Source organism: Triturus cristatus, chromosome 8 (assembly GCF_964204655.1).
Source record: "Triturus cristatus chromosome 8, aTriCri1.1, whole genome shotgun sequence".
Classification (NCBI taxonomy): domain Eukaryota; kingdom Metazoa; phylum Chordata; class Amphibia; order Caudata; family Salamandridae; genus Triturus; species Triturus cristatus.
This window is the reverse complement of record NC_140591.1, coordinates 841,283,398-841,301,549: the sequence shown is the minus strand read 5'-3', so window position 1 is coordinate 841,301,549 and position 18,152 is coordinate 841,283,398. Positions and strand designations below refer to the sequence as shown.

General features: G+C 47.4%; 1 protein-coding gene across 7 annotated transcripts in view; it reads left to right on the top strand.

The window, feature by feature from the left end:
* ARL13B (ARF like GTPase 13B) overlaps nucleotides 1–18,152 on the top strand; it is a 672,441-nt gene that overhangs the window by 281,762 nt on the left and 372,527 nt on the right. For all 7 annotated transcript variants that reach the window (XM_085622339.1, XM_085622338.1, XM_085622344.1 and 4 more), the window contains one exon: nucleotides 2,615–2,685. In XM_085622339.1, the coding sequence (XP_085478465.1) occupies nucleotides 2,615–2,685 (71 nt within the window). The remainder of the gene's footprint in view (nucleotides 1–2,614; nucleotides 2,686–18,152) is intronic.

The following is an 18,152-nucleotide window of genomic DNA, read 5'->3' as shown; positions in this document are numbered from 1 at the left end:
AGGTAGCAATAACTGAGCAGGTGTGGATAGAGCACTTTTACTCTCTGTATAATGATCCACACTTAGGACCTCAAATTATTATAGAAAATGAGGTTGGGCAAGTAAAACCTCTAGAGGTTCCAAGTGGCACAACTGCATTTTGACCTCAGTGAGGTAAATTTGGCTATTGTTAAAAGTCTGGGAGGAAAGGCCACTGGCCCGGACGGTGTCCCTGTTGATATTTTTAAAGCTAATATGGAACTATGGGGCCCACAGCTGACACAAGTTTTTAATGCTTGTGGCTCCCCTGGTTTTTTATCTAAATGTAAATGTAAATGTAGTTGAGCTTATATAGCGCACAGCTACCCGCAGTGGGTTTCCCGGCGCTTGCTTAGGGAACCCGTCCTGGTATTCCCCTGTGAGATAGCAGGGTATCCACAAGGTGAAAGTCAGGCATCCCGCCGCGAGGGGCCATTGTGGAGATTAAGCAAGCTATTGCCCAGAGTCGCAGAGTGTGAACCCGTGAGTCGAGGAGGCACCGGGGCAAGAATTATCGAGTCCGTGGAATTTTTAGCCCAAGACCCGCCGAGGCGGGGAATTGAACCCTGGTCCAGGACCGATCTCAGCTTCCGGGTCTGCTGCCTCTAACCCCTGAGCCACACTCCATCTTGGTACCAATTTTTAAAAAAGGTGACAGAGCTGATCCGGTTTGCAATCGGCCAATATCCCTGCTGGATTCTACCGTGAAAATTGTGGGTCGAGTAATACTGAATAGCTTACAAGACTGGGCGGAGGAACAGGCAGTGATAAGTGACCTGCAATCTGGTTTTCGTAAGAAGCTAGGTACAATTGAGCAGGGCCTTAATCTTAACATTTTAATGAACAAGTACATTAAAGCCAAAAAAGGACCCTTATACATGGCATTCGTCAACTTATCATAGGCGTTTGACTGTGTAAGGCATAACAAACTATGGACGATTTTAGAGGAGATGGGTGTGGAAGTGGTTTTAATTTCTTCCCATAGGCAGTTATATCAAGGGGCAAAGGCGCGGGTTCGTTTTGGGGCAGGGGGGAATGCACTGGACACTTTAAAGTGAGGCGTGGTGTGAGACAAGGCTGCGTCCTTGCACCCTTTCTTTTTACATTGTATACAAATAGTTTAGATAAGGTCCTAGTACAGTAATGCAGGGATTTACCGGAAGCTTGCAAACGACCCATCCCCACATTACTATATGCAGATGATGCGGTTCTCATGGCTCGTACATCACAGGGACTTCAAAGGGTTGTTAATAGCTTTGCAAATTTTATGGCGGAGAGGGGCCTAACTATTAACTCAACTAAAACATTTATAATGAATTGCGGGTCAGGGTGTTTAAAGCCTAGAACAATTTTTATTGATAAAAAGCGGATTGAAAGCACCAAGACTTTTTCCTACCTTGGAATTTTATTTGAACGTACGGAATCATGGACGGAGGCAGTTAAAATAAGGAGATTACTGTTTATAAGGACTCTATCTGCCCTATCTAATTTTAGTTGGAAATTAGGCAGACGCCCGACGGTGGAACTATTAAATATCTATAAAGCAAAATGTGTCACAGTCGCTTCGTATGGAGCTGGTATATGGGGGCATGTGGATGTCTGCTCTATTCAGGTAGCTGAAAATATGTTTCTGAGGTTTTTATTGATGGTCCCAAACAGTACCTCCTCTTTCATATGCCACGCAGAGCTTGGGTTGTTATATCTGGAAGGTATTATAAAGATCCAACCGGTCCTGTTGTGGCATAGGGTATGGACAATCGAGGAAATTAAGTTTAATCGTGGGATTTTAACAGACTTTATGGGTTTGGATGGGGTGAAACAAGTTATATGGCTGCTATACATCAAATCCTTTTTATATAATCTGGGCCACCAAGATTTTTATGACGATCCCCTTTCCATGAACAGTATAACAAGGTAAGACCTTAAAAATGAATGCTTACGTTTTTTGAGCGAACAGAGGTTATGTGTGGAAATGAATAAAACAACGGTGTAGGCACATAACCTCATATTAACTTTTAAATTGCAGCCCTACCTAGGTCTGATAACACGTGATTATGACAGATTCTTATTGATGCGTTTCCGCCTGGGCACTCTGCACAGATCAACAAGCTTTCCCGATGTAAACGATTGGTCGAAAGAACTGTGTAAATGCTTATGCGATGATACCTCTGGACAATCAACTATACACGTGGTATTCTTTTGTAAATTTTATTCAGTACAGAGGAAACTATGGATTATCCCTGTTTTAAAAACATTTGGTATGAGGCGATGCCGCCCAGCATTCATGGCCCTACAACAGCTAGAGACAGAATTTGTGATAGCTTTTGTAACCACTTTTAAAAAATATATTTTTAAGTGTAGGAAATCGATCATGATGTAACATATTGAGAAATAAAATAATGTTTTTGAATCCGGTCCATTATTTTATTGATAATATAATTATATGTTTTTAATAATTTTATTATGTTTTTATGTACTTTTATGGTTATGTATGTAACTGAATAAAGTGTTATTGAATTGACTCACTTTAATTTTTAACAAAAAAAAACACTTGGAAGCACATTTGTTTACTTAATGAGATTTTTATTGCCCCCAGGAAGGTGACACTGGTCATGGTGGGACTTGATAATGCTGGCAAAACTGCGACAGTTAAAGGCATCCAAGGAGGTAAGAGCTTCTAGCAATATCATTTTCCAATTTCAAAGGCAAATCACCTAGTGTTCTCGATCAGTTTATTTGTTGGCAAAATTAGGTAATGCAGTTTGTTTTGTTTTAAATCTATAGCTGGTATAACTCCCACATTCGCAATGATAATCCTCAAGCATTCTGCATGAATTGCTCTCTCGGAGGCATCTTTTAACAAATCATATTGACAAGAAGCATTTTACTAACCCCAGTTATCGACATTAAACCTGACCGCTCTCTACTATAAAGAGAACTATTTGAACACATTTCTTTTCATTTTCCTTTCTTTAAACAAAACCTAATCACACCTGTAAACATACAGTTAGCTAGAATAGTTACTATGATATTGCTTCCTCTTGGTTGACTTGGAGGATATTTTGATTGGTGCATGTCATTGTAGAGTTTGGAACCAAAATATGTACAGCTGATCCTTGACCATTGTACCAGAGTCCAAGCACAGAACATTGCATCCTTTTGTCAGTGACTTTCTTTGGTTCTGGTGTTTGATTGTTCCATTTGCCCTATGAGTTACAAAGCTTTTTGGGGGACTTTCAGGCCCAATTTTCAGGATAAGCCTTAAATTCCCATTATGTAGACCTCTTGTAGTACATTGCAGAAATGTACAGCTTCTCCCTGAATTACAAAATTACTAGGATTATGATAGATGATTAGCCTAGATTTCTGTTCATGGGCCAGTTTCTTCTAAACGCCTATGTGGTCCATCCTGAAGATGGAAAGGCTGCTGGATTAGAGATAATAATAATGTGCTCTTTCAAAACTTTTTGTGGTCTTTTTTTCTCCTTATGTACAATTGTCCTCCAGTAGAAAGGAATGCATGTGAAACAAATAACTTTTCCTGCAACCTCATGAAAATGGGGCCATTAGGGAATTTCCCCATATTTTACAACTCCACTTTAGAACTATTGTAATTAGGAGTGTGGGGAAGGTCATTCCAAATGTGTTTCAGGACTCATCAGTTTTTCAGTTCTGTAGGCATAAAACGTGTGCATTGGCCACTCGCATGTGATGGCCCATTCCCTCTACATATATCACATGTACGACTGTGGGAAATTTGCACATCATAAGGATCTTCTGCTGTTTTAAGTGAAATCTCTTCATGGAAATATCAGCATATCCTGATTCTTTTAGTTAAGTCATGTATAAGCCGCCTTCGCAATGATTCTGCATCTTTGAATGCCGCACAAGGCATCCAACTAGACCCAGAAAATGTTTATTCATCGCAGTGGCTTCCTTACGGCTCGTTAGGATGACATTATGGCTCCAGCTGAAGATCTGCTTTGTTTTATCTCTGACGTCTCTAGGCAGTGTACTCTGGTCCCCATTCTTGGACATATGTAGCAATCTCTGAGAAGTACAATATTTAATGGGCAGCAGCACACCTACAGGAGTCCAGAGCTTACAATCATATTACAGTCCAGGAACAGGCTCCTCCTTAACATGATACCATTGCGATACAAGGAAATCAGCCGTAGTTCTCCTTCTCCGTATGACATGTCCAGGATCTAGCAGGCAACATGAGCAGAGGAATTGTCATGCAGTCGAGCCAGGTGTATTTAATATTTTATGTGAGAGGCAGCCCTACTCCACCATAAGTGCATTGCGCTCTAGGTCAGCAGGTGAGGCCGTTGAAAGGCAGCTGCTTAAGTCTCGGCTGAAGATTGGCCATAATCACACCACCACTGACAGCCCCAGGCCACCACGAGAATCACTGGCCATTGAAGGCTAATCTCAGCTTTGCAGTCCATCTACCACTGCCAGTGATGGATGCCACTGCCACATGAGCTATAAATATTACCAGAGTATGATCCTGCATATCCATCACTCAGTGTCACAGGGGTTATTCTAGGGGTTTGCAGAACTTCAAGGCCACATCGGCCTGGACAAGAGGAGCCAGACCACTGGTGTGTTGGATGCTGGGGTTTTCAATCATTCCCTACACACATCACAATACTCCTTTTCCCAGAGGTGGGTTATGCAGAAACTGGTGTTGGTATCCAGTGGCGTTGTCAAACCCCTGATTTAGCAGCTACAGCGGGATGGGTTTTTTGATGGGCCTCTTTTGTCTGCAAATCAACAGACAGAGGCTCATAATGAATGTGTAAGGGTGGATGGATAGATGCATGGATGAATGAGTGCATGAATGGATGTGTGAAAGAGAAAGGGTAGATGAGTGGATGGGTGAGTGAAGTGGTGGATGGGAGGATGACAAAAGGTGGATGAGCGAGTGAAAGGGTGGATGGATGGGTAAAAGGCATGAGTGGATGGAGTGAAAGTTTGAACTTAGTGAAAGAATGGATGTATGAGCCAAAGGATGGATGGTTGAAAGAATGAATTGATGAGTGAAAGGTAGGGTAGATGGATGGCTGGATGCTAGGGTAGACGGATGGCTGAGTGAAAGGGGGAATGGATCGTGAGTGAGTGAGTGAAAGGAAGGATGAGCGAAAGGGTAGATGGATGAGAAAAAGGATGGGTATAACAGTGGATGAGTGAAAGAATGTCTGGATGAGTGAAAGGGATGGTAAATAGATGTTTGGATGAAAGGGTGGATGATGGATGAGTGAAAGGGTGAATGGATGGATGAGTCGAATGGGGGATTACTGAGTGAAGATGTGGATGGATGGAGCGAAAGGGTAGAGGGATGAGCAGAAGGATGAATGAATGGATGGATGAAAGGGGGTGGATAAGTGAAAGAGTGGATGACTGGGTGAAAGGGTGGATGGAAGGATGGATGGATAGGTTTGATGGATAGGTTTTGAGATGGATAGATACATTTGGATATAGATGGGTGGACTGATGAACGGATGGAATAGGGACAGACTGAATGAAAGATTAAAGATTGAATGGTTGACAATGTGAAGGTGAAATGGAGGATATCAGTGGATGGATGGAAGGATGAAGAGATCAATGGATAGATTTGTGGATGGAAGAAACCAGCACACTCTTCAGGGAAGGGTCATGATGACTTGCTTGGTGCCATAAGAGCTGTAGGGAAATGTGGGGGCTATATTAATTTTCTGGCTACTCCCTTGTTAGCAGCATTGGACAGGGTTATGCAGGGGACTTTTGTTTCAAGATGGATGCTGTAGTTTCTGCGGCCTGCTTCCCAAATTACCATCATGAGCTAGGTAGTTGGGACCTGGCAGTTGAATTTCCAAAAAAGTCAGCTGGCAGAGTAGTTGAGCATGCATAACAGTGCTCAATGCCACTGACATCTAAGCCTTTCTCCTGTAGCAATGGGTAAACATTAAGCACCAATGATCCACACAGTGGACCCAGGCCTGACTCCATTGCAGTACCCCACTGGAACAGGATTGCTCTTGGGTGATAGAGCGGTTTAACTCAGGCCACAAGGACAGTTTGAAGGATCAATCTGCCTGATACAGGAGCTAATGAAAGCACGTCTTCTACATCTCCAGGTGGTCGTAGTAGTTAAAGTAAGGTTAGTGGCTCTATCAGAAACAAATCTGAATCCTATTATCTGAAAGAAACACGTAGTTATAGATTCCTTACCTTAGAATGACCCCCAGGCGTCAGACTGGATCTGGAAAGTTTTTTCGCCAGCAGTACCTCTGCGCATCAGAAGGTGGCGTCGGTCAGCTCCGCATCCGTCGTTGGCATCGTGGTCGCCAGGATGACGTCGCGATAGCTACTTAGACGCTGCCCTTGCGCGCTGACGTCAGTTCTTTCTTTTTCCGTGCCAGCCAGCGCAGATCCGGGAAGAGCAGTACCTCCAGTCACTTTTTGAGTGACTTTTTCTCAACCTTTGTCGACTTCTTTTTCGAGTCTTCGATTCCTAAGGTGGACGAGGGATGCCCACCTTCAAGCCATGCGGTTCCTGTCTTCGGATGATGTCAGTGACAGATCCACACAGCGTGTGTCTCTTTTGCCTGGAGCGCGAACATGACCCCAAGTCATGCTCCGACTGGCGGTCGATGGTGCCGCAGGCTTTGCGGGAGCGGTCCCGAAAGCTGCTTGAGCACCGGCAATCGCCTCCGCGCCGTTCGAGGTCCCGGTCGCGAGGGAGGTCGAGGGACCAGTCGCGGAGCCAACACCATTCGTCCAAGTCTTCGAAGTGTTCGCACTCTGGGTCGAGTAAGTCGAAGCATAAAAAGAAGTCGAAGAAGAATCGTCGCTCTTCAACTTCTCGTCAGTCGGCCGACCCGACAAGGGACGTGGGTGGTGTCCCTCCCACGGCTCCGCGCACAGAGCCGGAAGAGTCACTCCGCGTTTTCCCCCCTTTCCGGGACCCGGAACGACTCTCGCCCAGCTTCGTACGTTCTATGAGGCGATGCACGCCATCTTTGGGCGGCACGAACCCGCCGGCATGCCTTCGGGCCCCACTTACTCGGTTGGGGGGCCTAGGTCTTCTCCGCCGACGGCTCCGGTGCCGCAGGCCCCCCCTTGGATCCAGGCCTGGATCCGGATAGGCGCCGGTTGACCTGATTACACCTCCAACGGTGGCGCTTCTTCCTGCACCATTACCGTGTTCGATGCCGGTCGCCCCCCCGGCCGGCGTCGACCCTGGCCATCATCCCGACGGGGACCCGGAACGGCGTCCTCCGACATCGGATCTGGTGCTGAGTGGGGTTTTTTGTGCCCCTGTTCACTCCTGCGGTCCCTTTTTGACCAGAATGGCACCCAGAGGATAAGGGGGAGGACTGGGAGAGGTCAGGTGACCCTCTGACAGACCAGTGGACAGGACTGGAGAGAGGAACTGGGGGATGCCAGTGGTTTGGACACCTCCCCTGACCTTGGCATGTTGTCTCCTCGTACCGTGGCTACGGAGGAGGGAGCACCATATGCAGTGGTGTTGCGTAGGGCGGCCGAGGCTCTCAACCTTGAGCTTCCTACGGTGGCGGTCAGGACTAACCTCCTGACAGAGGTGCTTCAACTGGCTGCGGGCTCTTCGCAACCATTGCTGCCGTTTAATGGGGCCCTCACCGACGTCCTTTTGGGCACGTGGTCCAGGCCCAACACAGGGGCTCCCGTGGACAGGATGATTCCCCCGACGCCACTGCCCGGTACTGGGCGACCCCACTTTCCTCTCCCAACACCCCACTCCGGAGAGCTTGGTAGACCAAGCCTCCACTTCCAAAAGCACATTTCCTACTGCACCACCAGAAAGGGAATCCAAGAAGCTGGACCATCTTGGAAAGAATATGTTCTCTGCTGCCAGCTTAGGACTGCGGTCGGTAAACACCGCATGTCTCTTGGGCCGTTATTCCCACTAGGTGTGGGATACGGTTGCGCAGGTGCTACCTCAGTGTCTGGAGGAGGCCCGGGCTGTGCTCTCCCAGGCTGTCGTCGCCGGGAGGGATGCAGTGAAGTTTGCCATCCGTTGTGGGCTGGACACCGCCGACTATCTGGGCAGGAACATTTCAACGTCAGTAGCGCATTGGTCGCTACGTCTGGATGATGTCGACTGGCTTTTCAGGGGATGTCCAGAACACCTTGATGGACATGCTTTTTGGTGACCATTGCCTTTTTGGCGACAAAGTAGACCACGCTCTAGAGCGTTTCAAGGACTCGCGGGCTACGACCAAGTCCTTGGGCCTTTCCACCCGCCCTGCGCAGTCTGCTTTTCGCACCTTTCGTGGCTATAGAAGGGGTGCCGCGCTACGTCCCGCCCAGAGCCACAGGCCGCAGCAAGTTACCCAACCTTCGCACGGCCTGGGACGTGGGGACAACCGTCGTGGTTCCGGGGGTCAGCGGACGGGCCAATTCACCAACACCTCCTCTGCAGCAGCCTCCAAACCCTCCTAGTCCGACCTTTCAGGTCCATCAAATGCCATTGGGCGGCAGGATTCGCCATCACCTCCCCAACTGGCGCACCATCACGTCGGACAGGTGGGTTTAGCAAATAGTCCGAAAGGGGCTACTCCCTCCCCTTCGAGACTACCCCTACAGCCATGCCACCGAGATACCATCGCATGTCGGAGGATCATCTGGCCCTTCTCCAGCAGGAAGTTACGGCTCTCTTGGCCAAGGGAGCCATCGAGCGTGTTCCTGTCACAGAAGTAGGTCATGGTTGTTACACCCACTACTTTCTGGCCCCCAAGAAGGAAAAGGGCCTGTGTCCTATCTTGGATCTCAGGGACGTCAACCGCTTCTTCGGGAAGGAGAAGTTCAAGATGTTGACGCTTGCTCAGGTCGTGTCTGCCCTCGACCCGGAAGACTGGATGGTAGCGTTGGACTTGCAAGACGCTTATTTTCACATCCCCATCCTGCCGACCCACTGGTGTTACCTACGGTTCTCGGTAGGCCACGGGCATTTTCAGTTCACTGTGCTCCCCTTTGTCCTTACCAGCGCCCCTCGGGTGTTCACGAAAATGATTGCTGTGGTAGCAGCTCATCTGTGAAGATCAGGGGTTCCAGTCTTCCCCTATCTCGACGACTGGCTGCTGAAGGCAGGTTCGCCCCAGGCAGTCGTCTTCCGCCTCCAGACTACGGACGACCTCCTGCATTCGCTGGGGTTCTCCATCAATGTGCTGAAGTCACACTTGATCCGGGTTTCGGTATGAATGACTCTGAGGCTGCTGGGCCTCATGGCCTCCTGCATCCTGCTGGTCGATCATGCCAGGTGGCATATGCGGGCTCTGCAGTGGGACCTGAAGTTCCAGTGGGCGCAGCATCAGGGAAATCTGTCCGATTGCATCCAGATCTCGGAGGGCACTGCACGACAACTGCAGTGGTGGCTCACGAACCAGGATTGGGTCAATGGCAGTTCCCTCTCCCTTCCCCAGCCAGACCACACCGCGGTGATGGACGCATCCCTTCTGGGATGGGGCGGCCACATGGTAGAGGCAGAGATCAGAGGCCTCTGGTCTCCGGTGGAGTCCGGGCTCCACATCAACCTTCTGGAGCTCCGGGCGATTTGTCTTGCACTGAAAGCATTCCTTCCCTCTGTCCGGGGAAGAGTAGTGCAGGTGTTCACAGACAACACCACCGCCATGTGGTACTGCAACAAACAGGGCGGGGTGGGGTCGTGGACCCTATGTGAAGAGGCCCTCCGCCTCTGGACATGGCTGGAACATCAGGGCATATGTTATGTTAATAAAATTTCTAGAGCATGACTGTTACCCTAAGGTGTCATGGCGCTGAGCACTGCCTAATGGTTCCCAAGGAGTGAATCAACTATAATGTAAATAACCAGGTTTTCAAACCTCGCCTAAAGGAGAGGAGCTCAGTTTCATTTCTAAGATGGAATGGTAGATTGTTCCATGCTTTTGTGGCAACTCCTACCCCACCAGCAGGCTTTTTTGATCAGGGGAACCATCACCAGTTTAGCTGCCTGAGAGCGCAAGGTTATTCTAGGGACATACCACTTGAACTTTTATTTCAGGTAGTCAGGACCTACTCCATTTAGTGCCTTAAAGACTGTACAGAGGGATTTAAATTGGGCCCGATGTTTCACTGGGAGCCAATGTCTTAATTTCCTCTTGACAGACAAACCTAGGTGTACCCGTCAGCAGCCTAGCTGCTGCGTTTTGGACTACTTGAAGTTTGTTCATATGTCTCTTTTGGATATTTAAATAGAGACTATTACAGTAGACTAAGCGGGACGTAATGAAGGCTGTAAGCACCGTCCTCAGGCTGTCACCAGAAAGAAGGAACTTTATTTTCCTCAGTGTCCTGAGAAGAAAGAAGCAAGAAGATACCACCCCACTTTTCTGATCTCCAAAGGTAAGTTTATTGTCCATAATCACCCCCAAGTTCTTAGTTTTCTCAACTGGTTCTGGGAGTGTTCCCAGTTCTTTGGTACACCAATCCGGTGTCCAGATATTCATATTCTTACCAAAAATAATGACTTTGGTTTTTCCAGAATTACGTCTCAGGCAGTTGGACGCCATCCATCCTGATATGGCTTTCATACAGTCTTGACATTTTATTCCGGTTTCATATTCATGGCCACGCTGAAGGGACAGAACAATTTGAGTATCACCCGCATATGATGTCAGTTGGAACCCGAAAGACCTTATCAGGGCTCCCAGCGGAGATATTCGTAAATATTAAAAAGTGTGGGGCTCAGGGAGGACCCCTGAGGCACCCCACAGGGAAGGGAGAAGGGTTTGGACCTAGCCTTGTCCAGGTCTACTGTTTGCACTGTCCGCGAGAAAGGACTTCAGGAGATTCCAGGCCATGCCTTTGACCCCATTTGTGCTAAACGGTCCATCAGCACCCTGTGATGGACTGTGATGGACCGTATCGAAGGCCGCCGAGAGATTTAATCCATATCCCTGGTGGTTCAACACCTGGCAGGTTCTCTGAACACCAGGGCGGACAAACTCAGCCGCAGGTGCATGATCGATCACAAATTGAGTCTTCAGTCGGAGGTGGTGCAAGGTCTCTTTCAACAGTGGGTAGAGCCTTTGTTAGATCTATTCGCCACCGGAGAGAATGCGCAATATCAGCAATTCTGCACGTTGGTATTTCAAGGGTGGCACTCGCTAGGTGACGCTTTTCGTCACAAGTGGAGTTGTGGTCTGTTGTACGCCTTTCCACCTATACCACTTCTGCCCAGAGTGCTGAAGAAGATCAGGCGCGACCGGGCCCAAGTCATTCTTGTGACTCCGGATTGGGCACGAAGAGTCTGTAATCCCGAGCTGCTCAACATGGCCATAGATCCTCCGATCAGACTGCCTCTTCGGGAGGATCTTCTGTCGCAGCAGCAGGGGACGGTCCTCCACCTGAACCTGTCCAACCTCCTCCTTTTCTCTCTGTACATCCGGACAAAGTTGTCCTTAGGACTCGTCCATCCTTCCTGCCCAAGGTTGTCACTGCCTTCCACATCGGGCAGACTATCGCTTTGCCTACCTTCTTTCTGCCTCCGCATCCTTCGAAAGAGGAAGAGAGGCGCCACCATCTGGAACCAAAACGTGCGCTTTCTTTCTATCTGGATCGCACAAAACAGTTCCGGGTGGATGACCAACTCTTTGTTGGCTACGTGGGTGCCAAGAAAGGTCGGGTCGTACACAAGCGAACCATTTCTCGATGGGTCGTTTTGTGTATAAAAGCATGCTATTCTCTGGCTAAAAAGGAGCCTCCAGTGGGGCTACGCGCCCATTCCACCGGGGCGACTGCAGCCACTACTGCCTTGGGAAGTGGAGTTCCTCTAAATGACATCTGTCAGGCAGCTACGTGGGCATCACTGCACACGTTTACGAACACTACTGTCTGGACAGCTAAGTCTGGAGGGACGGCTTCTTTGGCCTTTTTGTTCTCCAGGACTTTCTGGTGTGATCTTGGTTCGCAGACCCACCACCGGGTTTGGTATTGCTGGGGTATCTATTCTAAGGTAAGGAATCTTCTATAACTAACGTGTTTCTTTCAGATGAACAAGTTACTTACCTTCGGTAACGATATATTTGTAAGAAACATTAGTTATAGATTCCTTACCGCCCCACCCATCCTCCCTGTTCTGCGAACTGATTTCTGGGGTTAAGGATACCCTTTCAGGGCCCTAGTTGTGTGCACCAATGGTCAGTGTCTTGCATGGCTCTGCGTTTCTGGCGCGGAAAGTCGTGTACAGAACTGACTTCTGCACGCAAGGGTGGCATCTAAGTAGCTGCCGCTAACTCATCCCGGTGACCATGACGCCAACGACAGACGCGGAGCCGACCGACGTCACCTTCCGACGCGCAGAGGTACTGACGAAAAAACTTTCCGGATCCAGTCTGACGCCTGGGGGTAATTCTAAGATAAGGAATCTATAACTAACTAATGTTTCTTACAGATATATCGTTATCGAAGGTAAGTAACTTGTTCGTTAATGATTTTCAGGGAATGATTCCCTTATGTGTTGTTTATGGATGCCAAAGATCCATGTCATGTTGTCAAGGTATTGTGTGGGCTTCAAGCTCACAGTAATGTAAAGTACTCGAAAGGTGGCGTGTGGAAAAGGATCAATAGGAGCTCAAATTAACATTGTGAGAGAATGCTGTCAGGATGTATTGATGGAAAAGTAATGTGACACCCATGCAGATCACAAGTGTGGACCAAGGATTTTGTTGTGGGTTGATTCCTTAGAGTGAGATATATGCTGAAATAAATCCATGAAGCCATCCAGAAATACATTTAACACAAATTAAGAGATTTGCTTACAGCCCAATAAAACATAATTGACCTAATTACGTTTTGAACAAGCTAGCTCTCGACTGCCCAAGTTCACATTGTGAAAAGAATAATAAACTGCCAAGGTCAGCAGAGGCTAATACCTCATCCTCAACTTTAGCCCAATAGTGAGTTTTCATTATAATGATATTACACTTTTTATTCAAACTTATTTTTATTAGCATATGAATTATTATTTGACAAACGCATCAGCTCAATGCATTACATGTTATTCAATTCACAATGTAGCTTTACAATATTCAGATGAGTCCAAGCCGCCATCTTCAAAGTGTGGTATCGCACCATCCTTAACGGCCTATGGTATAGCACAGCTTCATGGGACCGGGTCTCTGTTCAATTATATGTAACCGTGACGGCCTTGGGCATAGTCCTTTGTATCGTTAAATTTCCTTTTATTGATCATAGACGAAAATCAGGATGACCTTACAATGAAGAGAAACTAGCACTTCCCGCATTTATGAAGTACGCTAATGGAGGTATAGATTCTTCACATGGGGAGCGATTGTCGTCGGCTTGGATCTGATGCTCAGCCATCTCTACCCTTCTTATGCGTTGAGCCTCTTAGTGCAGCTAACTTGAGAACCCCTATCTAACTGTCCCTACCCCCTCCCAATCCCCCCCCCCCCCACCAACAGTGAAAGAACAAGGGTGGTGGTGGTGGCTAATTGGAATGTTCACTGGTCATGTAGTGTGGGACTAAAGGCACTTTAGAGGACTCTTAGATCCAATCATAACCCCACAGAGGGGGGGATACCCTCCACCTCTGGAACTACCAGAACAAGGTGTTATATGGTCTAAAACTGGAACATATGCTTAGCCCTAAGTGAGGGTGGACAGACCGCCAAGGGAAGGCCGATATTCCACTTTTTAAGAGAAAGCTGATTTGTTTTTAAAGGCAGGCCCTAACTATCCAGCTCATAATTTACTTAACACAAGTTAGTCACATAACTCTTTGCTAATAAAATAGTGTCTTTAAATCTTAGAAAGTAGCCAGAAATATGAATGCATTCAGATCAGTGCTACTGCACAACGTAGCAAGAGCAGGCAAATAGCATCTTGTAGTTCTAAATCTAACTGCTCGTTCTTATCACAAAGAAGCATTTAAAAGTATGATTGAAAGATTCTTTTGAGTTCACAGAATATTGGCATGGCCTAAACCTTTATCACTTTAAAGCATCCCTTATACTGCTTTGGCCACGTACATTATAGAGGAAAGGTGATCCCACATGCCTTATAAGTTTTTTTTTCTGAAACAGAACACTGTGTCATTTCAGTGGTCTGTTTTTTTAAGTCTGGTGTAAGCTGAGACCATTCGTTTTCAATAAAATGATCTATACATATTAAAGTTCTAGAGGCTTTCAGCTAGCTATTTAATCCATTGATCTGTTAGTGAGTCATTCACATTGTTGTTGTTCCTCCCATCTCAACATAGAGTATGGGGAATGGGTCAGCCTTCTTCAGCCTTTACCTTATACCTCTTTGAGTGACCGCATTAGTCGGCAGCCAACCTAGAACATTTCGTTTTTCTAGTTGTTTTATTATACTACCCCAGCCCTACCTCAGCCTCTCCTCATCACCCCCCCCCCCCCATTGGTAGAACTGTAACTCCCTTTTCTGTCCCTTCTTGCTTCCGTGAATAGTTTAAGGATTATCTTCCACTAAGTTACACTGTAGCCAGAGCCAGCCCAGGATAGCACTAAAGACTTTTTGAGGGGCCAACAGCATATACTAGTTTTCTCCCTAGCAGAAACTTTCAGCATATTCGTACTATCCTCTTTGTCGGGAATCCATGTCTAACATTTTGCAAGTTCCAAGGCAAGTAGACATGCATGCACATAGACAGGGTTTTAACATACTGCATGTAAACGTCTGAAAAATGTGGCTGCCAGTGCCAACACTGGGCATGCGGTGCTCTCTGGAGAGAGGTTCACAGAAGAGTTGTGGACATTAGCCTTGCAGGCAGAGCGGACCAGAAACTGACAGAAGCAAAGAGCTTGCTCAGAAGAAAACTTAACATATTAGTTTTCCCTAACATGGATGAATGAGGGTTGTAAAGCAAACACAGTCACCTAAAACATTCTGGGCCAAAATTCTAATCGTTTTGTGCCCAAGTAGCCTTTCTTGGTTTTATAACTCCCAGCTTCGGAAGGCTAGCCAGCAGAGGCATGTGGACGAACATTACAGTGCTCAGAAGTTTAAAGTTTATGTGGATGACGAGAAAGGTTAAAAACTATGATTCAAACTAAGCAGTTTAGCTGCCGTATCATCCTAGAGAGCGGCACAGGTTAGGGTTGTCTTCCAGAAAAACCATGTAACTGAAACAGTGTTCAGTTAGTTTTAAGGTCTCGCCTAGGCGGTGTATGCGCTGTCTCTTCGAGATATGCTGTATTTACAATGTGGGCTTCAAACTCCTCCCATATTTTTCATTGGTTCCTGTTACTGCCCTTCTTAAGTGCCTGCTTTTGTTTTGTGAATATGCTTAGTAGTCCCTCCTATGGGACTTTTGTAACCTCCCATGAGGACTGCCCCTGTTACTAGTGCTCTTACTCTATCTGTTATTTATGATACTCTGTGAGCACTTTTTTTTTTTTGCCTGCCTCTGTAGTGAGAAGTTTTTGTTTTGTTTACTGGGTGCACTAGCTTGATGAAAGGTTTGCGACTGCTTCATTTGCTGTGCTTGTTTATTTAGTGTTTATAATGGTGATGGCAGCTTAAATCTCCATTGCATTACCTGAGATCAAAGGCTGCCCGCCGCTTACCCATTGCGCAAACACATGCAATTTCCTATTCAATGGACTGCTTTTCTGACGAGGGACGGACAGCGAGCGCCAAGTCTGCCTGCCAAGGTCTGTGGCAGCAGCAGCCCGGGTGCTCTGAACTTACTCAACTTACTTAGATGCATTTCAGCCCTACGAAAAAAAGTGTTTGAGGCATGTGAGCTGTAGATCACATGCTTGCATAGCTTGCCTTCTAGTGTTGGGTCCAGATATTTGCACTTTGTTTTTCTTCTTTTCCAGTCACGAGGTAGGTGACTCCTCCTTTCGGTGATAGTGCGCATGGGCATCGACTCCATTGTTAGATTGTTAGGTCTCGCCTGACCCAGCGCATGCGCTGGTCTGGCGAGAGTTATTGAGAGGGCTTCAAAAAGTGCTACCAGGCCAGCCTAGAGCTACAGTGCATGTGCGCGGGTGCGTGCGCTGCACTTTACCGCGATTACTTTCACTTTCGCGGCCACACATGATCGCGATCACTTTCACTTTTTGGCATAACCAATAGGTCTTGCTTTTGGGACCTTATAAGTATTTAGTTATGCAACTGTTGGATGGCTAAACACTTATAAGGTCCCAAAGGCGAGGCCTATTGGCTATGCCAATGCTTGTTTTTTTTTCTGCCATCGGGTTTGGAAATGAATTGCTGCGCTCCTGTTGGGCACCGTTTCTCGGGTTCCCTTCGAATCGCAATCCACTACCCTCGATGGTATTGTTTCTTGATCACGTTTTCCATTCTCCTCGTATCGTTTCGACTCAAAAACCTTTGATTGGAAATCAGGTGGAGGGCCGTTAGGCCTACCGGTGCTGGACTCGCTAGCAGTCGATGGAACGGACTCCATTCAAGCTCTGTCTCGGGTGTCGCGCTAAGTTTCCGCGCACCGACTTTCACAAAGTGTGCAACCTCTGCCAATCCCCGGAAGACAACGAAAAAGACTGCGAAGCGTGCCGATCGTTTCGCTCGAAGAAGACGCTTCGTGTCCGTCGGGCTTGACGTCTGGAAATGCAACATCAAGGCAGCTCCGCACAAGACATCTTCGGCGAAGATTCCAACAGAGAAGAACTACACACTCAAGGACCCGAAGAAGCAGAACATATCTCTGTGTCCGAGGCCGACTCCGACATGGAAGAAGAGGAGCAAGTTACACCGGGTTAGCATACCGTGAGTAGAGAAACTCCCTTGCCCCAGCAACCGGTCCTTCCTCTGCCTTCGCGCCAAGGTCGGCACCAAGAAACAATTTCGGACGCCCCGCAGGCCCGGCGCCGAAACACAAAGAAAAGCCTTCCGGGTCAGGCTCGAGTCGGCCCCATGCCGGTGGCGAGCCGAAACCTTCGGCGTCGCAACCGAAGCATGTTGTGGTAACCATTCCGCTGTTATTGAAGAATAAATCTTCGGAGCCAAAAGATCCGGAGACAAAACTTTCCACGCCAAAAACGGCGACCTAAGACAAAAACTCTCCACCCAAAGAGCCTTCGTCTGACGTTCCACCTTCTGATCCGAAACAGAAAGGACTGGTAATAAATCCAGCCACTGGACATATCCATGGCAAATTGCCTGAAAAAAGAACAAGCATTGGCATAGCCTTTGGGACCTGATAGGTGTTAGAGTACACATTTATTGCACAAGCAAACACACAAGTAACGTGCAGTGGGGTACACAGGGACAACATGCTCCTCTATGCAAGCACACATATAGAATACAAAGAAATACACATTTTACAGACGTAGACAGTCATACACAGGCTTGTATACATTGTACACTTAGAAGCAATCTACACAGACACACATTGGACATAAGCCCGCACACACCGATGCTCCTCTGTCTCTACTTTTAATGGCCACTCCTACATTCACCGGCAACACTGACACACACAAATCGTATGTGAACTCACCCATGTTTCTGTCTCTTTAACACGCAGTTATATCCCAGCAACAAAGAAGCAAACATACGCATTACAATCGCCCTGCTCGGTCCTGCATGCTCCCTAAGTGACAAAAACACATGGCCCCATAAAGATAAGAAAGCTTTCACGACGCATGGAAGGCAGACGAGCCCGTCCAAATGGGACGGCTCAGAAAGCCGAACAAATATGTCACCAACAGCTCTTTTCCAATGGCTGGCCACCGTTTAGCATAAACGGTGAGGCCAGCCAATGGAAAAGAGGGGCGGGGCTTAATGCCCTTTACAGAAATACCCATAATCATTAAATCTCGCCAGTGAGACTGCGCATGTGCGCAGCCTACGCCAGGCGGGACCTAAAAATGGATTACCACATTCCTCCGAAGAAGAAAAATGTGGGTACTAACACTTCTCCACCTTACATTCCTCCTCCTTCGCCCACTGATCCAAACTTACTCATCACACCCATAAACTCAACACCATCACCTGACCCACAGGATGAAGGGGATGGGGAAGAGGATAGGCCACAGGATACTGACCCATGTCAAGATTATGACACTGCCCCAAACAGGGATAATAACCCTGATTTATATCCGTCCAGACCCTCACCACCTGATGACAATATAAGA